This window comes from Manihot esculenta, chromosome 10 (genome assembly GCF_001659605.2).
Source record: "Manihot esculenta cultivar AM560-2 chromosome 10, M.esculenta_v8, whole genome shotgun sequence".
NCBI lineage: Eukaryota > Viridiplantae > Streptophyta > Magnoliopsida > Malpighiales > Euphorbiaceae > Manihot > Manihot esculenta.
This window is the reverse complement of record NC_035170.2, coordinates 31,898,119-31,917,550: the sequence shown is the minus strand read 5'-3', so window position 1 is coordinate 31,917,550 and position 19,432 is coordinate 31,898,119. Positions and strand designations below refer to the sequence as shown.

Below are 19,432 nucleotides of genomic sequence, written 5' to 3'. Positions count from 1 at the left end.
ATTTTATAAAAAAATAAATTATTTTATATAAAAAAATATTTTTTAAAAAAAATTTTAAATATAAATTATTTTTTACAAATAAACACCGCTTTAAAATATTAAATTGTGAAAGCTAATAAGAAAAAGGGCTAACGTCAACCACTTTTATCTGAAATTATTAATTGACTATGTCAAAATTCCAGGGGTCAGCATTAGCTTGTAGTTTTTCCATTCTACCCAAGGCCCAAAGAGAAAACTCGAAAATTAGATATAGAAACCAAGGGTATTAATGGGAATTCATCCAGCGCCGATCTTCTCTAACTCTAACTAGGCGCCTAAGGCCATGGAAAAGGGAAGGGAACCACAGCATTTCATCTTCCTATATACACATTTCCTTCTCCCCTTAATTCTCTTGTTTTTCTCCTTCTTTCCATTGGTCTGCATTCCAAATCGCGTCGTTCGTCTCACTCGGTACCTTCTACGTTTCTCTGCAATTTTAATTCCACCTCCATATCAGCTCTCACTCGCAGTTTATTCAGATTCAATTTAACATATGCTCAAACTGCTGAATTTGGTTATGTAATATGTGTATCCGTTTGTTTGATTCATCTTTTGTTTTTTCCTGTTTTTTTGGTGATGCAGTTTGAATAAGTAAGCGATGGTGTTCTTTAGGAGCGTTTCTCTGCTTTCGCGACTTCGTTCTCGTGCTGTAAGCTCTCTCAGTTGGTCGGGAAATTTTTTTTCTTGTTGTTTGTGCTTGATTGGTTGTGGACTGATTTGTTTTTAATTGGAAAAATGTGATATTTACAGGCTCAACAGTCTAATCTCAGCAATTCTGTGAGATGGCTCCAGATGCAGAGCTCTTCCGATCTCGTAATTCTCTCTCTTTTGCCTTCTTTGTCTATCTACACATATGGGCGTGCGTTATTGTATATGAATCTCTATTTCTATATGTGTGTAGATTGCATTCTGGTCTGGGTTAGGTAGTTGCGTAAAACTGCTGTTTCGAGGACTGGGGGATCATTAATTTTAATACTTATTTAGCATTTACCACCTCCTTAAAATATTATCCCTGACATATTTGAATTGGGTAAGATTTAGAAAGTCCTTGCTGTGTGCTAGATGGTACACATGCTGCATATAGTCACGTTAGGGAGAAGTACACATTAATAATTTTTGTCAGATGTTCTGAGTTTTTATTGTTTGAGATTTTCTGATGTATGGATTTGTTTTCTTGATCTTCTGTTAACGGTGGTTTTATGCCTTTTGTTTCTTCTTGGACGTATAGGACCTTCATTCTCAGCTAAAGGAATTGATCCCAGAGCAACAGGTGAGTTGCTCGCATTTTGATATGTTTTTTTTCCCCTTATAATATATCTGGCTGCAGGACTGCTTTTGTTTGGTTGAGAAAAACACTTTCTTAAAAATACTATTTAGAAAATGTTAAAAATAATTTAAAATTATTTTTGATATAATTTAGTCATAAGAACACAAAATAACAAAATAGCTTTTCCCAAACTTCTTTTTTCATCCGCATCTAAAATGGTGTTTTTTCTAAAAAGCACTTTTTTGGCCATCAAACTCAATACCAAACATGCTATTCTCAGAAATTTACTTTCTCAATTTTATTCTGTTCCAGGAGCGACTCAAGAAAATCAAGACGGAACATGGAAATGTTAAATTGGGAAATATTACTGTGGACATGGTAAATTTATTTCCCAAGTCTTTCTTTTTTTTCTTTTTGAGATCATGAAGTTATATTTCAATTTTCTTTTACTGATCTCAAACTACCCTTGGAACCTTTCATCGTATTGTAACATATAACTGAAGTATTTGCTCATTAAATTTCTGAAGGTACTTGGTGGGATGAGAGGCATGACTGGATTGTTATGGGAAACCTCTTTACTTGATCCAGATGAGGTATAATATAATGCTCATCTATTCACTACTCGGAGTTGGAACACCCTGAACTACTTAATTTTTTCTTTTTATATTTAATCATCAGTTTGTAATTGTCAAAGTTTTTATTACTTGTTGATCTAAAAGTTGTTTGATGTTTCTCAGGGAATTCGCTTTAGAGGGCTGTCAATTCCTGAATGCCAAAAATTGCTACCAGGTGCAAAGCCTGGTGGAGAACCTTTGCCTGAGGGTCTTCTTTGGCTTCTTTTAACTGGAAAGGTGAATTATTTTGTCTTTGAGACAAGAAGCCCTACCAGCTTTCTTCTTAAATATCATCTGCAAACTTTTTAGTTTGTAACAGTATTCTGTACTTGTTTTTTTCTCTTTTGTATTTCAGGTGCCAAGCAAAGAGCAGGTCAATGCCTTGTCAAAGGAATTATGTGATCGTGCTGCTGTTCCAGGTATTTAAGCTTATGTTTCTGTGTTATCTTGCTCATGATTTTCAAACGGTTGGGTAGTTAGTTTAATGTACTGCTTGCTGTGGCTGGCCTTATTGAATGTACATGATTCTTTTCTTGTTACTAATCATGTTCTTTATCTTATACTGTGAATTATTACATAAGAATTTCAATTTTGAGTTTCTCTATTTATTTATTTCCTGGACTTCAAATTTAGATCACACAAGTGGTTTGATAGGTTTGTCATCTCTTATGTGGGATGCCTTTCATCCTTTTCCTGTGCTTATAATTGGCAATATCTCATGTTCTCGCAGATTATGTGTATAAGGCCATTGATGCTTTGCCCGTTTCAGCTCATCCAATGACTCAGTTTGCATCTGGTGTTATGGCTCTTCAGGTCTGGTCTTCTCTATTGTTATAAGTGGTTCATTTTCTCTCTTCCCCGTTTATCTTTCTTCAATTTGCATTTTCTTAATGCTTGTCCCCAGCACAATTAGTGCAATGTGATTATTGATGCTTTGCTCTTATGAGTATAACTATTTAGAGCTTAAGTGAGTTTCTTTTCCCTTGAACAATAAGAGCTAATCTGAGTTGCATGGCATAAGTTGTACACTGCATGACTGCAGGGTTAAAAACTTGAGATGATCAAATAGTGGACATATTATGTTGAGTTCCCTGGAAAGAGTGTAACCCTTGTATTATTGGTTATATGAGATTAGAATTAGAACTTGTTTTAGTTTTGGTTTATGTGAAGGATTTGGTGCAGGCATAACAACAGAAAGTGTAAGCATGTATGTCTTCTTTTTCTTCCCTTCGTGCAATCTTACAAAGTTATCTGATTATCTAATCATTTTTCATCTTTCAATTATTGTGATACTAATTTTGGTATACTATATTTAGATTTAGTGACCAACTTGGTGTGAGACAGACAAACTATAGCTAAGTGGATTTTCTGCTTTTATGTGGGGATGACTGAGCTCCTCCCTCTATAAATTTTATTTGCATGTGTGAAAACCCAACTTACTCTTTTGATGACGTGTTAAAAGATAGTGGTTGACATATTTATTTATTTTTGGTTACCGACCTGAAATCAAGAATTTCAATTTCTTGTTATTGTCTTTCAGGTTCAAAGTGAATTCCAGAAAGCATATGACAAAGGGATTCCCAAAGCAAAGTAAGGTTTTAAAGGATGGTTTGGTTTGCATAACCTTATGTTGGTAATGCCAACATTAAAACGTGATAATCTTTTTTAGGTATTGGGAGCCAACGTATGAGGACTCTCTCAATCTGATGGCCCGCCTGCCAATAGTAGCTTCATATGTTTATCGGAGGTTAGTGAACATTTCATACTATATCCGACCTTTCAAACTTAGCCTGATTGCAGCATGATGCAGAATAGAGTTATGAAAATTTTTAACCTGAAGGCTAGTATAGATTTTTTAGTTTAGTTGTTTTAATTTAATCTACTTCATATTTCCATATTTGTCAATGAGCAGCTAATTTGATTGTCATGAATATGTGTGGACATATCTCTCTCTCTCTTGCATATATCTGATTGTTTTCAAACTCTTGCAGAAGTTCATATCTGACTATTACTTAGACTGCCTTGTCTTGTCACATGAAATTTTATGGCAGGATATACAAAGATGGGAAAATTATTCCCCTGGATGACTCTCTGGATTATGGTGGAAACTTTTCACATATGTTGGGGTTTGATAGCCCCCAGATGCAAGAGCTTATGCGGCTTTATGTTACAATCCATAGGTTTGTCCATACTATTCCCTTCTTAGAGACAGAGATGGCATGATGATATTGAACTATAGGATGTTACTTGTTTTTCAGCCAATATATACTACAGACAGAAAACTTCCCCATTTATTCTTCCCTTTTTTAATTTTTGATGATCTGTTGCAGTGATCATGAAGGTGGCAATGTCAGTGCTCATACCGGCCACTTGGTAAAATGATAGACCTCTTAAATATATAATTATTGATCACCCTTGGAACTTCTGATATTTTATTTAATCTATAGAATGAAATTTCACCATTTCTCCAATGAGAAATGTTAGCTATAGTGAACATTCGATATAGTCGAATTTACTTGCTCTGCTGAAATCATTGTTGTATTGGTCAGGTTGCTAGTGCACTTTCAGATCCGTATCTTTCATTTGCAGCTGCATTGAATGGTTTGGCTGGACCACTCCACGGCTTGGCTAATCAGGTAATATTGCTTGTGCTAAATGATCGAGTTAACATCCTTTGTATCTTCTGCTTTCTCTCTCTATACTTATTTTCTTATTTCAATTTTGAACATATTTATCATTTGCTAATATATATGATATTGGTAAAATTGGCACCGTATTGTTTTGTTCCTTCCACAGCAGAAACTAATACTGAACGAGTAAAAGAAATTATCCCATTGCTTGGCTTTTAGCTTTAGTTAATAACTTTCTGTTACCTGCTAAATGATCTGCTGCGGATTCCTTTTCCACCCATTTAGTTTTGGCTTTAGCTTGTCTGTTTTATTATTTTTCTGCCTCAAACTGTTTTTGAATGGTAGCATTATTTTGCTTCTATCTATAGATTATTCCTATTAGTTACCGTCTTTATTTCCACAATATTTTAATTGCAGGAAGTTCTGCTTTGGATTAAATCTGTGGTGGAGGAATGTGGGGAGAATATAACCACAGAACAACTGAAAGACTACGTCTGGAAAACATTAAATAGTGGAAAGGTGACTTGCTTGAATTAAAGGATTTAGTTTGTTAAATTGTTTTCTATAGAGGAAAGGTTCAATTTGGATTAGTTTTAGCCTGTTGACTTCTTGCAAATTCAGTTGCCCTTGGAATTTTCTCTCTTTTTTCTCTGTTCTTCTTTAATATTTATACAAGCAATTTAATTCCTGAATATTTTTTCTTAATGTTCTTTCATATTCATTCTTCACTACATCCTAACTTTCAATTCTTTGAAGCTTAGTTTGGGAAACTGTTGTTTTCATTTTATTTAATTCGATTCTCACTGCTTATCTACCTCCTACTTTACAGGTGGTTCCTGGGTTTGGTCATGGAGTTTTACGTAAAACTGATCCAAGATACACATGCCAAAGGGAGTTTGCATTGAAGCACTTGCCTAATGACCCACTGTTCCAGCTGGTTGTTTCAGTGCTCTGAATGCTGAAAATTAATAATGGCTTCTATCTGCTATTCTATAGACGATTCCTTAATAAGCTAATGTGCTTTTGAATTTGACAGGTTTCTAAGCTGTATGAAGTTGTGCCTCCAATCCTTACTGAGCTTGGCAAGGTAAGTGGATTTATTTGTTGCTTTAAACAAAAAACCATTATGAAGAAATTTTGCCTTTGTCACCAACTCCAAGAATGGAAGTTACTAATAATAAATCCAAGTGCGACTTGAGGTCTTTCCTTATGAAGTTTAAATGGGATCTTGCTTAATTTTGTTGCGGATTTTGGGAATGTTGCAGGTTAAAAACCCCTGGCCCAATGTTGATGCTCACAGTGGCGTATTGCTGAACTACTATGGTTTAACTGAAGCCAGGTATCGTGTCTCCATACCATCTCACAATAGATTGAAATAATAATAATATGATATAACCCCTTTCACTACCAAGGTGAAAGATATAACATTCTTCAAAATTGATTGCGGACAGGTATTTCACTGTTCTTTTTGGTGTATCAAGAAGTATTGGCATTTGCTCTCAGGTTCGTTACCTTATCGTTTGGCTTTTTGTATTGTATGGTAAATTGCTACCATGAATGTGTCCTGAATTATGGTTTTACTGGTTCAGCTAATATGGGACCGAGCTCTTGGGTTGCCACTCGAGAGGCCGAAAAGTGTTACAATGGAATGGCTTGAGAATTACTGCAAGAAAGCAGCTTCGTCGTGAATGCTGAATCATTAATACATTACTCGGTAATAAAAAACATGATTTTTGGAATGAAAGGGGTTGGTGTAAAGTTGTGAGCTTCACTTGTGCAGTCCAATTGCCGGGACATTTTTCCAACGCTGTTAAGTTTCTTTCACAATTTTTTTTTTTTTTTCCTTTTTTCCCGATTGTAGTAAACAAGGGTTCAGTCCCTAATCTGGTGTTGATAGTTAATAAATGCAGAGTAAAGTGAACCGACAACAGGAACTCATGGTCTAGCGGAACCATTTGAATAAAATGTTATGGTGCTCCTTTCTACCCAGCATATCTCAAATTCCCTATCTTTTTGAGGCTTGCCGTTCTTCTGTATCTCCTTTTGGCTACGTTTTGACAGATTCATTTACATGGCAAGTAGTCTAGGTTCCGGTTTGATTCTGAGTCAAAATTGTCTGGGAAACCGAGGGTTTGGAATTGGATCGTCTTTCATTTTAATCTGATTTTACACCATTGTTGGTGAAGAATATTCAGGAGGAAAATACTTATACTTTCCACTGAATGAGAGGAAAATAGGAAGGTGAAAAATTATTGGAAGTAATTTATCTCTACTTAAGGGAAAGTGGGAGGAAAATTTTTAAAATTATAAATTATATTCTCGTACTCCGGTTTATAATTTTTATCCTTTTTTTTAATTTTAAAATTATTGTTCACCTTATTTTTAGGCCATATTAATATATAAATTAATTATTGTAATTTTATTTTATTTTTAAATTTTTTTTAATATTTAATAATATTTAATATAAATATAATTAATAAATTAATAAAAAAATTTTAAAATATATAAAAAATAATATAAATAAATTATAAGACGAAATGAGTATTTATTATGATTTTTTAAAAAGTAAAATTAAAATTTTATTATTTGAAAAACAACTTTCCTTTTAATATAGTTTTTTTCTTTTCTGATCATTATTTCTTTTAAAAAAAAAAAATTCTCTTTAATTTTCCTCCATCTAAGTATACGCTACAGTTTAGTAAATTTAACCATCGATTTTAACCTTTCAAATATTTCCTTGAGAAGAAAATTATTGATTTGACTGGACTGCCTCGGGTCTGCGTCGGTTCAGAAAGGTGGAGAATCAGTTCTCTTTCAGGTTTAAAAAGCAGGGATATATTTTCTTTTTTTCCTATATATATATACATATATATAATCCTATGCAGTTGGTTGTTTTTATAAGGACAATTAATTTTATACGATTTATTATTACTTATTTATCATTTTATTAAAAATTTATCATTTAATTTAAATAAAATCACAATGAAAGTATACATTCTCGTTTTCCTAGTGTATTATAGAGCTTGTTTTATTAGATTATTGTGATAAATGAGTTTTCAACATGTTTATTTATAAACAGGCAAAATTATTTGTGATTTGGATAAAAAAAAAATGTTGGAGCTTCAAATTTTATGCAAGGAAATATATTATATAATTTTAATTTACTTAATTTTTCACGTATACATTTATATTTTTGCCTACATTTTATTAACTTGAATATTTCAGTCAACACCTGAAACATGACAAAAAGAAGAAAACTAAGCAGCAGCTGCAGCAGCACTTATTTTTTCTTATTTTTTATTTATTTTTTTTATAAAAAAAATATTTTATTAATGAAAGAAAAAATAAAAATATTATAATAAATGTTTAAAAATATAAAAATTGATTTATTAATAATGATTATATGCTTTTATTAATTATACGCTCAATTATTTTTCTTATGATTTATGTTAAAAGTAAAAAAGCGATCCAATATTTGAGGCTCAGCTTTGGCGATCTCGCCCGTAGAAAACGAGAAACAATCCAAAGGAGACTCAAAATGGCTTCTTTCTGTTCTGCTCCTGCTCGTTCTTCCCAATTGATTCAACGGTGTCATCGTCCAACTACTAGAGTTGAAATCCCATCCATCACCACCGCTCTCAAACTCTCCCAAACCATTTCCGATTCCAGGTGCTTGTTCTCCGCTTCAATTAGGTTGTCATGCGTACTATTGATGCTACCCATGTCCACCCAGTTTCCAATATTTGTTTATTGCTGTGGGTCTCACTTGGTTAAGTAGAAAGTCACTTTCTTTAGTCATCAATGGTGGTGAACATGAATCTGGGTGTGTGCTGCTGTGTTTCAATTTTCATGGAATAGGTGCTTTTTTAACAGTCGTAGGTTTATATTCAACAGAGTAAAGGGAAAATCATTGCCTGCCATTCATTTACGGGCAATCTTACACTGATATTGTTTGTTGATTAATCTGTGAGAGCACCCTGATTGGTCCTTGTTTCCTCAGCTATGAACGCATTTCTGTATCAACACATTGTCATACTAGATAATTTAAGTTAGCAACAAGTTATGATTTGTTAATAAGATCGTGTGGTTCTCAGAAACTGACTGTTAACAGAAGATGTTGATGCCTAATGGTGTATTTTCATGAATTGTGTTTGTTGGACTGCATTTGACAATTGAATTGGTACATGTTTCTAGATTGAGGCATAGATGGATTGGCATGTCTGTAGCTATTTAGGATTTGAACATCAAAGGCCAAGATGACTACTTATCCATGATGTGCATCACTGCATTGTGATGGTTTTGATTTCTAGAATCTTATACCTTTGCTTTGGTGGAATATAAATCAGATTTTTTTTTTTTTATAATTCCAAGTAATTTAAAGACCTTACTTCTTATCATTATAAGTTTATATTAAGGTATGTGAAATAAACATCAGTGGACCTGACCAAGCCTAAAGTTGCAATTTCAGATACAAATTCTTCTTTTGTTGAGCTAGTTGGACGCCATTTTGTGGTAGACAGTTAGAACTTGAGAGTATTTCTACCAGTTTGGCCTAACAAATTCTGATAATTCAATGGTGTTAAATAATGATAATTGAGTTTCTCTTTGTCAATGGTTTTAAATCATATTTCTTCATTCAGGTTCAAGAATGCTATAACATTGCAAATAAGGAGAAGATTATTGGTTGCATTTGCATCAAACTCTAATCCTTCCAGTGGAGATTCCATTCAAGATAAATCAGATGGGAACACAAGTGATGCTGCCCGAGGTCCTCCATTCCTTACCATTCTGGCTGGATTCCTTGTTTTGTTCACCGTATTCTGGGTTTTTGGATCTGTTATAATGTGGTTGTTTGGACTAATTGTTAAGTCGCCTCCTGCCAATTAGGCTTTATGTATTTTGCTCAAGATTGAAATGTTAAATTATGTGCTCAAGTGGACGCTGCAATTTTCACCACCTTCACTCCTTTAGTTGAAACCTGATGATAAGCCAACTAAATAAGAAAAATTACAGCAGAAGCTGACGGCAAACTTGGCATTTACTGTGCTAAAAATGGGGTTTGGTAAATTTTAGGGACTGGCCTATTCTTGAACTAAAATGTAAGTCATGGTTCTACTTACTAGAGAGAATGGAGCCACCACTTCTGGACAATGGTTATTCCATTGCTCATTTCAGCCTTAATTCAAACAAACAACTCATTTCATCCTTCATTCCAGCCATTTTGCAAGTCCAACAAGAGCCTTTTATAATAGAATTATTTCACTCATACAATAGGTGAATTTGTGAAAGGTTATTAATCCCTTGCACTATTCTCATACACACAAGCTCTCTCAACAAGATTGCAAATGACGCACTTAAATTCCACATCTTCTGAATCAAATAGTTCATCTTAATTAAAAAAAATAATATTTATTGGTCTAATTATAAGATAAAAATATCAACTCCAACATATCAACTTCGGAAGGTTATTCAGATTTAAAAGTTTGTTCAAAACACACATTTTGTTTGAGAAATAAGTTTGTACCAATGATTCTATTATACCTATCACTAATGAGAATGATAAGGTGAAGGACAAGAAAAATGAAATATATATTAAAAAAATATTGGGGAAGGAATCTTAACAATATTTAGGAAGATGGGGCAAACACATTAAGTTATAACAAAGGTTATATTCTGTGAGAGCAGACAGCAACAATTAATTGGAGGTTTGCACTTTTTCTTCAGTAGTGTCATCTCCAAGTGATGCTGTAAAATTACGTCTCTCCTCAGCAGTAGCTGTAATAACTGGCATCCATACATCAGCAGTGCCACTCAAGAGAGACTGCACCTGTGGATCTGCAGCCATTGCTGAGGATATCATTTCATCTACATCATCCAATTTTGCTGATAATTTATCCAACTCTCTTGCTATTTCCAGCTGTCAGTTAAAATGAACAAACACAATAAGCTTACTCTACATAGGAGATGATGTTTATCACAACCATGGATAAAAAGGAGAAAATGAAAGAAGCTTGTAACATCTGAAACAAGTTTTAAGAAGGGATTTAAATCTACCTCATCGAGATTCTTTGTTGACTTTGATGGAACTTTAGTAACCTCTAATCCCAGTGCTTCAATTTTAGATCGCAATTCAACTTCTTCTTGATTGGTTAGGGCCTCCACCTAATTGAATGAATAAAGAACACAAAATTAAGCATATAAAGAAGATCAAAGATTCACTATATCTACGCATACATGCAAGCAGCAAATTATTAATACACTATCTCAAATCTTGCAACTCATTACCACTCTAGATAGTGAGCAGGCTTTAACTTCGCGTTGCACAAGTTTAGTTTTGCTGTAGGTGGCTAGGTGCTCCCTCAGTTGGATAAAATCCCAAGTTTCAGTCCCTCTCCCCTCATTCATAAACCCAAAAAAGAAGAAGAAGAGATAACGTTTAGCACCATTTGGTTATTGTCCTTAATGATTAAACAAGTGCACGTCCTTCATGTCTTCCCCAAGAGAAAAAGATCCCCAGACCATGCTCCAGGTGCACTCAAATTAGTTTCCATGACAAATCCAGCAACTTATTAAACAATTTAAATGCTGTCAGCTCAGCCCCATAAATATCCAAGGGCCAAAGGCACACAATTAACAAGAACATCTAACAAACAAAAGGCAGGCTATTTGAGTTTCAATCACATCCCAATCACAAAAACAACTTGACGATACCCAGATCATGAACATCATCAAATAAACAAAAAGAGGACATTTTTATGTGCACGTATGATTAAATTAAGCCCCCAAATCAATCATCCATAATGAGAAAAATAACAATAATTAAAGAAATTGAATCAAGAAGAACAATCCGAAACTGAAATTAAAAAAAACCCACTTGCTGGAGGAGATTGGAAAGGAGCTGAAAAAGCTGCGCATCCGCTTTGCTGCCTTCTTCTGCCATTTTGGATCAACCGAGGTTTTTTTTGCTCTTTCGCTTCTTTCCGTCTTCCTGTTAACGCTTTTGCTGGGGAGAGGGAGCGCGTGTTGGGACGCCCTTTCGGATCATTGACCTCATGGCACGTGTGACGTGTCCCGATGGCCCATCTTTAGGAGTGATCGGTAGATTCGAAGTGAAACGGGCAACCCAACCCGAATCCATAAACAATATATTAAAGGATATTTCCGTCATTTTGATTAAAATTAATGGTAATATAAACAGTACAATTGGTTGGTAGGATTAATTTATATGTGAAAATATAAAGACTAAGGAAGATATGCATCCTCCTATTAAAGATAGGGAGAAAAAGGGGAAAATCATTCTAAAAAGTTGGTGATTTTCCATTTGATTTTGGCTATAAAATATGTTCCCATTAGCAAATAATGCCTTTTTTTTTCCATAACTTTGAATTTAATATAATATGTGAGCAAAAAAGACAAATACCTTCATAAAAAAAAGTATGGTATTATTTATAGGATAAGATGCATTGTTACCTTATTCCCTTGTTGCATTATCTTTGCATGCTAATAGCTGATGAAAGAATTAAAGTGAGGCCATCTTTGTGGACCTTTTCAAGTGTTAATGTGTTAGGTGTTTACATTAGTTGAGATATCAAGTCTCAATCATATGAGAATTACACTTGAGCTTATCTTCCCATCTCAACTATTCATCCATTTCACTAAAGGTTTAAGTTTTAACCCTCCCTTAATTCATCATTCTAATTATTTCATCTAACTCATGATGTAACTCTTGCCTAACTTTTGAAAAATTGTTTATTTCTTTTGCTATGCTTTTCTAAAGCTTCTACCCCAAATCCATGTCTTTAATTTCTTTATTATTATTATTATTATTATTATTATTATTATTATTATTATTATTATTATTATTATTATTATTATTATTATTATTATTATTATTATTATTAATGTAACCGAAAAATAGAATTACATTGTGATTGATTAAACCTACAAAAAAGAGAAATATGAGGTGGTTGCACTTACAGCAGTTACTCTGACACTCAAATTAGTAAATTAGAGAATAAGGCAAGTATAAGGAACCGTTTAGAATTCAAGAGTAGTTGTGTAAAAATTGCATACCCTTATCTCTGTGATCAATAATTTTTATACTGCAGGTGAAGTTAATTATAGTATTTTCTGGAGATCCCGCTATTGTTGGTTAATTGATAGGAGATCTCGTCAGCTAATTGATCGGTGATCTCGTGATTATATGTAATAGGATCTACTCGATTATATCTGCTAATGGTAACTTTACATGAAGACTGGACCTCTTTAGGAGAGGGCAAGTCTCAATGGAAAATCGGGTGTTATGGTGTCTAATTTTCTTTTCCATGAGTGGGACCATGTATCTGCTTATCAAATCTTTGCCATGTGACTTTATCTTACGGTGATAACTCATAGCTTATTTTGGAGATTGTTGTGTTACATCAAAGGCTCCCTTGTGGGTCTTCGATTCTTCATATTTGAAGGTAATAATTGTCTTTACGATCTAGAGCACGTGGCTAACTTATATTGGCATTTCCTTGTTCACGTCATTTCACCTGTTACTGTCCATCAATGATGGCTACTCCGTTTCTTGAGCCACATTTAAAGCCTGTCGTTAACTACCATATAAAAGCCCTTCTTTTTCTTTGAGCCTCACTTTTACTTTCAATTGTCATCTTTGTTTTAGAAAAGACTCGGACGCTCCTCTTTTTTATCCATATTTCCTTACTTTTAAGGTAATTCTTGTTTGCTTTTTTATTTTTCACAATGAATATGAATACTTCATCTTCTTCTCTTGCTCTCAGTGAGAGTTCCGCCTCAAACTTCTCCTTCGATGGCCTTATCTGCGCTTCAACTCCTATGGTTCCACTGAGGGCGGCTCAAAAAAGCAAAGGTAGTTTGATCAGTGATATCCCTTCCATTCTAACAAATCAAGATGTAGATTGCCTTCATGATAAATATTGTATTTCTAGAGAAACCTTCTGTGTTGTTACTTTTTCCTTGAGCCTTTGCACAGTTGACTAGATCCCTGCGGAGGATACCATCATAATCTACGAGGAGCAGTTAAAGGTGGGTCTTTGATTCCCTATGGACCCATTTTTCGCCAAGGTCCTTTGATTCTATAAACTTTCAGTCGCCCAGTTGCATCCCAACAGCTAGAGAATCTTGGTGGCCTTCTGTTTTGTTTGTCTTAATAACAACATTGAGCTGAGTGTGACCCTCTTCTCTCAGCTGTATCAGCTGGGCACTCAAAGAAACGAGGAGTTCTATTTTTCAGGGGGAGGAAATACCAAACAATATTTGACTGGATACCTTCTTCACTAAAGCAATGGAAGAACAAGTTTCTTATCCTTCATCACCAGACGTCCGAGGGTTTTAGATGCCTTCGAACGAGTTGGAACATGTGGGTGGAGCTGAAGAAGGATGGGGTCCAACTACGGAGGTATGTGGAAGAGGCTTTAAACTTTCTCTTGACGATGGCCACATCCTAGAAAATGGACATCACCAAGGCAGTGAGGAACACTGTCTTATCTTGGCAGAGCCTTCATTAGGCGAGCCAAGCTCGGGGTCCTCACCCGCCCAGCCTTTCCTGTCTTAGGGAAAGCATCTCTCTAGCCAGCGAGCAGGGTATTTTTCTTTTCGCCTTTTTTGAACTTCAAACTTCCTTACTCACTTTTTTGCTCTATGCAGATATGGCTGAAAAAAAAAAGAATAAGTTTGCTGAGGTGACTCGTGCTGCCTGCAAAGGCAAGGCTATTCCTCCTCATCCACCCTTTCCTGCAATAGAAGAGTTAGCCCCTTCTCTGCCTGAGTCTTCTTTAAAGGGTGCCTTTGCAACAATCTCTATTTGTGAGCCTTCTGCATCAGTCCATGTCCTTTTTGAGCCCATTCCCACAAATGTGGGGGTCGATTCCTCTTAGTCTTGTAACATCCAATACTTGGCGCTGGCATTAACCTGTATGACATCTCTTCTTAAAGAATTCTACCTGTCTGTCCTGATAACCAATAATGCTTTGAGGCCTGAGGACCGTCATCGCCTGAATGAAATTGAGATGAATGAGCTTTTTGACAAAGTCATGCATTCTGCAATGGAGAGTACCCTCTGTGTGTATATGGTCGAAGAGTATAACAAGGCCCTGAGGCGAGAGTTCGGGACTCAAGAGATGGACAGAAGACTTCTAGCAGAGGAATACTCAAGGCTGAAGACTCAGGTTAATGAAGTGGAAGGCACCATGAAAGAGACTTTAGAGTTGGTGGACAAGCTCCAGTATGAGCTAGGTGGGGCCAACGCTTCCAAGCTAACCCTTGAGAACCGGGAAAAGAGTGTCGTGGATCAAGTGGCCCTGCTTCACCGCTAAGTCCTGGAGCTGCAGTCTTAGGTTGAGGAGGCCTACCAGAATGGCTGAGCTTGAAGCAGAACTTTAAGAGACTATGGCCCAGGGTGGGAGATGCTCGTACAAGGTCAAGAATTTGTCAAGGAGGAGCTTCTTAGGCGATATCCTAAAGAGGACTTCTGCTGGATCGACAACATCTTCCCAGACGAGGAGGATGAGGATGGTCAGGACAAGGAAGGGATAATTCGAGACAACTCTCCTGACCCGACTTCTACTGCAATAGCCAATGATGAACCTATAATAGAAGTTCGAGAGGAGGTGATCGATGATGTCCCTCCTATCCTATAATACTCATTTTTTATTTGAATGAGAAAAATCTTTTCATTTTATTTTGGCAAAGTTTGTATGATCGGTATTAGGCCATAAATCTCGTCTAATCATCGTCAACAAGACTTAGATTATTTCTTTAAAAGATTTCTAAGGGGTTAACACTCGACCACAATGGTGGCGATAAAATAAGTAAATTGAAAATTTTTGAACAGTGAGGTTATCACCCAAACATATGACCTGGCGGATACCTACCTTGAGCTTGAGATACCTTACAAGATTTATTATAAACGCAAGGCTAACACTCAATCATAGGGCATGGCAAACACCCGCCTTGTGGCCTGGGCATCAAATGCTTTATAAATTTTTTATGGGACTAGCACCCGGATTATATCCTAGCGGAACCTACCTCGTGGCCTGAGATACCTTATCAGATTTATTATAAATGTGAGGCTAGCACCCGATCATAGGGCGTGGAAAACACCCACCTTGTGGCCTGGGCATCAATTGCCTTAGAAATTTTATATGGGATTAGCACCCGGATTATTGCCTGGCATAAGGTGCCTTGATTGGTGGGCTAACATCCGGATTTTGGCTTGGTAAAATCCGCCTTGTGGCCTGACATAAGATGCCTTGATTAGCGAGACTAACACTTGGATTGTTGCCTGACATAAGATGCCTCGGTTAGCAGGTCTAACACCTGGATTATGTCCTGGCAAAATCTGACTTGTGGCCTAGCATAAAATGCCTTGGTTAGCGGGTCTAACATTTAGATTATGGTCTGACAGAATCCGCCTTGTAGCCTAGCATAAGATGCCTCGGTTAGCGGAACTAACACCCGGATTATGGCTTGATGGATTTCTACCTTGTAGCTTGGCATAAGATGCCTTATTTAGTGGAATTGACACTCAGAATATAGCTTGATGGATTCCCATCTTATGACCTAGTATATGATGCCTTTTTAGCACGATTGACACCCAGATTATGGCTTGATGGATTTTCACCTTGTGGCCTGACATAAGATGCCTTGTTTAGTGGGACTAGCACCCGGATTATGGTATAATGGATTCCCACCTTATGGCTTGGTATAAGATGCCTTGTTTAGCGGAATTAACACCCGGATTATGCCCTGATGGATTTTCACCTTGTGACCTTTATGAGTGCTCTTTAATCTTTTTGAAGAAGGCAACTCCAATATTCTTTGTCACTAAAGAACACAACATATAAAAATACATCGTTAACTGTTATTATTAAAATTTTCTCAAATTACAAATATTTCAGGAGTGGGTAATGACTCACTAATTAACTCGGCCAACTTATAAGACCCTATACGAGTAACCTTCGAGACTCTGAATGGTTCTTTCTAATTTTTGTCCAACTTGTCAGACCTGCTTATTACATCCGTCCTTCTAAGGACTAAGTTTTCTACATTAGAGACACATGACTTGACTCTTCTGTTGAACACTCAGGACACTTCCTATGATTCATTTATTTTCTCTCCTTTGTTGGGTCCCTTTGCAATTACATGAATAGCCCCTACAAGTCCTCGATTAGGGGTAGTTTCATGAGTTGTTACATTGAGTTCGGGCCTTTTCTATTCTCTATCCTTTCTGGCAAATTTTTGAAAGATTGTAACGACCCGAAAATCGGACCGCTACCGGCGCTAGGATCCGGGTCGACTTAAGGCCGCCGGGACCCGTAGCAAGCCTAACATAAAACCTGTAAACCTGAATAATCCCATACATGATCAACGACGTGCATAAAAATTAAAACTTTTCTTTCCATTGAACATCAACCAAACTCAACCTGTGCATAACATAAACATAACTTTGATCCCTCTGTGGGATCTCATCTGTGCCCTCAATGGGTAACATACATCTGTTGAGTTGGTTTACATAAACATTAACAAAAACTCTAAGATCATGGATAAAAGGGATACAACAATCTATGGTCAAGCACATGCTAACATCCATACAACTCATTACATAGCTATACTGTACTTTTCTGGCAGAAACCAGGTTCGGCCGCCGAAGGGAGTTTCGGCCGCCGAACCCTCTTGTGGAGGCAGCATTCGGCTGCCGAAGCTTGCCCCCGAAAGAGGACTTTCGGATCTGTCTGGAAGGTTCGGCCGCCGAAGGTGCCGCCGAACCTAGCTGAGTTTCGTCTCTGTCCAGGACTTTCGGCCGCCGAAGGTGCCGCCGAAAGTGCCCTGTTCAGCCATTTCATGCATATTTTCTGTGATGTTTTCACGATGTTTTAGGGGGTTTTTGGGGAGTAGTTTATAGTTATGTTCAGGTATGTTTGGTCCCTCATTTGAGTCCACCTGTGTAGGTTCGGACCCGAGGAACCGAGGACCCCAGCAGTGAATTCAGCTGCTTCGGTGTTGTCAGAGTCAGCCAGAGGTGAGTGGAACTAAAACTTAATCTTTTAAATTAAATGCTTTATCATGTTTCATGCATCATGATTATGCAATAGGATGATTGCATTAGTTTCACAAATATGCCGCATTGCATAAATTGTTGTTGTTGTGGGTGAATGTTGGATGACCCAATTAGTCCAAGACAGGAAGACCAGGCCCCATGCTACAGGCCTGGCACAGAGTAAGCAAGTCCAGGCCCCAGTCTACAGGCCTGGCACAGAGTAAGGAAAGACCAGGATTTCATCCTATGGTCTAGCACAGTTATGGGACTTGAAGACCAGGAGCCAGAGGAGGCCCTGGAAAAATGGTAAGTAATGTATGTTCTGACAGGAAAGTCCAGGACCCCATTCTACAGGCCTGGCACAGAGTTAACTTGAACTAATTGGTGACGAGTTCACCCAACCCTTATGTGAATTGTTTGTATTATGATGCATTCCATTTGAGCATAGTGTTAATGTGTTTTATTAGCTCTACTCACTGGGCTTTTAGCTCACCCCTCTCCCTTTTCCCCCCCAGGCTTACAGGTACGGGATATAGTACGGGAGTTCGGATAGAGTGAAGAAGTCATGCTTATGTAATAGATAGAAATGGACATGATCAAATTGTAATGTAAAAGTACAGTATAGCTATGTAATGAGTTGTATGGATGTTAGCATGTGCTTGACCATAGATTGTTGTATCCCTTTTATCCATGATCTTAGAGTTTTTGTTAATGTTTATGTAAACCAACTCAACAGATGTATGTTACCCATTGAGGGCACAGATGAGATCCCACAGAGGGATCAAAGTTATGTTTATGTTATGCACAGGTTGAGTTTGGTTGATGTTCAATGGAAAGAAAAGTTTTAATTTTTATGCACGTCGTTGATCATGTATGGGATTATTCAGGTTTACAGGTTTTATGTTAGGCTTGCTACGGGTCCCGGCGGCCTTAAGTCGACCTGGATCCTAGCGCCGGTAGCGGTCCGATTTTCGGATCGTTACAAAGATGTTGTCCCTTATTAACCTCTCAAAATCATCTTTCAATTGTCGACATTCCTCTGTTGTATGCCTGTGAACTTCATGAAAACGATAGTATTTGGTCCTATCTTGTCTTTCAACTCTCTCAGGGTTGAGCTTGGGAGGCCACCTGATCTCCTTGTCATTTTTTCTGATCCACATTAGAATATATATTCGTGAGTCATTCAATGGAGTATAATTCTTATACTTACTTTGGTCATCCCTTCTTCGAGAGACTGGTAACTTCTGTAGTCTTTTTCATATTCTCGGCTCTCTGCCTTTTAGTTCTGCTTTTGACTTGTCCTTTTGTCCTCTCTCAACCCTTGAACTTCATCATCCAACCTGATGTATTTCTATGATTTATCTTTTAGCTATTGGTACGTAGCGGCTGGATTCTTGATTAGGGAATCCATGAATTTGACATTACATGTTCCTTTCTTTAATGCTTCACATACTATCTCATGCTTTAATTCCTCCACCTGTATCACTTCTGCATTAAACCGTGAGATAAATATCCTTAAAGACTTGCTCTCTTCTTGGCGGATCTTTTACAAGTCAGAGGAGAGCTTTTTAGGAGGTATACAAGTAATAAATCTGAACTTCAATAACATAGCTAATTACGTAAAATTCTAAATTAAACCTGGACTCAGATGTTAGTACTATTTTTAAGCTAAACTTGTGAGTGTTGATGAAAACACTCGGTATAACACAAAATTATTGACATTCTGAAGCTACATGGTCGTCCTAAAGATCGCCAAGTGACTTCTGGGATATTTTGTCCTGTCATATTTGCCCAAGCTTGGCAGCTTGAACTTGATTGAAAA

At 36.6% G+C, this 19,432-nt stretch overlaps 3 protein-coding genes across 4 annotated transcripts; 2 read left to right on the top strand and 1 right to left on the bottom strand.

Moving 5' to 3' along the window:
• The first annotated feature begins 295 nt into the window (after positions 1–295).
• On the top strand, positions 296–6,542 carry LOC110625172 (citrate synthase, mitochondrial). Its single transcript, XM_021770723.2, has 20 exons — positions 296–450; positions 622–688; positions 790–852; positions 1,268–1,309; positions 1,619–1,684; positions 1,834–1,899; positions 2,044–2,157; positions 2,276–2,339; positions 2,651–2,733; positions 3,461–3,510; positions 3,590–3,667; positions 3,972–4,100; positions 4,251–4,293; positions 4,470–4,556; positions 4,968–5,069; positions 5,380–5,487; positions 5,587–5,637; positions 5,816–5,889; positions 6,002–6,053; positions 6,140–6,542. The coding sequence occupies exons 2-20, from the start codon at positions 638–640 to the stop codon at positions 6,236–6,238; spliced, it is 1,422 nt and encodes a 473-aa protein (XP_021626415.1). The 5' UTR covers positions 296–450; positions 622–637; the 3' UTR covers positions 6,239–6,542.
• A 1,449-nt stretch (positions 6,543–7,991) lies between these two features.
• LOC110625201 lies at positions 7,992–9,484 on the top strand. The gene is made up of 2 exons (XM_021770778.2): positions 7,992–8,219; positions 9,191–9,484. The coding sequence occupies exons 1-2, from the start codon at positions 8,089–8,091 to the stop codon at positions 9,435–9,437; spliced, it is 378 nt and encodes a 125-aa protein (XP_021626470.1). The 5' UTR covers positions 7,992–8,088; the 3' UTR covers positions 9,438–9,484.
• A 631-nt stretch (positions 9,485–10,115) lies between these two features.
• LOC110625202 lies at positions 10,116–11,604 on the bottom strand. 2 transcript variants are annotated; one of them, XM_021770780.2, is made up of 3 exons: positions 11,425–11,604; positions 10,605–10,712; positions 10,116–10,467 (listed from the first exon to the last, which is right to left on the bottom strand). In XM_021770780.2, the coding sequence occupies exons 1-3, from the start codon at positions 11,488–11,490 to the stop codon at positions 10,246–10,248; spliced, it is 396 nt and encodes a 131-aa protein (XP_021626472.1). In that variant the 5' UTR covers positions 11,491–11,604; the 3' UTR covers positions 10,116–10,245. The 2 variants fall into 2 exon arrangements, with proteins under 2 accessions (XP_021626472.1, XP_021626471.1); XM_021770779.2 differs by lacking the exon at positions 11,425–11,604 and adding an exon at positions 10,836–11,410.
• Between the last annotated feature and the right edge of the window lie 7,828 nt (positions 11,605–19,432).

What these genes read in the sequence shown, in the direction of transcription:
- LOC110625172 (XM_021770723.2), top strand. Translation starts at nt 638, where the DNA reads ATGGTGTTCTTTAGGAGCGTTTCTCTGCTTTCGCGACTTCGTTCTCGT. An exon ending in CTTTACTTGATCCAGATGAG is followed by an intron (nt 1,900 to 2,043) that starts GTATAATATAAT and finishes GATGTTTCTCAG; the next exon opens with GGAATTCGCTTTAGAGGGCT. An exon ending in TATGGTTTAACTGAAGCCAG is followed by an intron (nt 5,890 to 6,001) that starts GTATCGTGTCTC and finishes GATTGCGGACAG; the next exon opens with GTATTTCACTGTTCTTTTTG.
- LOC110625201 (XM_021770778.2), top strand. Translation starts at nt 8,089, where the DNA reads ATGGCTTCTTTCTGTTCTGCTCCTGCTCGTTCTTCCCAATTGATTCAA. An exon ending in CAAACCATTTCCGATTCCAG is followed by an intron (nt 8,220 to 9,190) that starts GTGCTTGTTCTC and finishes TTCTTCATTCAG; the next exon opens with GTTCAAGAATGCTATAACAT.
- LOC110625202 (XM_021770779.2), bottom strand. Translation starts at nt 10,955, where the DNA reads ATGAATGAGGGGAGAGGGACTGAAACTTGGGATTTTATCCAACTGAGG. An exon ending in CCTGCTCACTATCTAGAGTG is followed by an intron (nt 10,713 to 10,835) that starts GTAATGAGTTGC and finishes TCATTCAATTAG; the next exon opens with GTGGAGGCCCTAACCAATCA. An exon ending in CAACAAAGAATCTCGATGAG is followed by an intron (nt 10,468 to 10,604) that starts GTAGATTTAAAT and finishes TTTAACTGACAG; the next exon opens with CTGGAAATAGCAAGAGAGTT.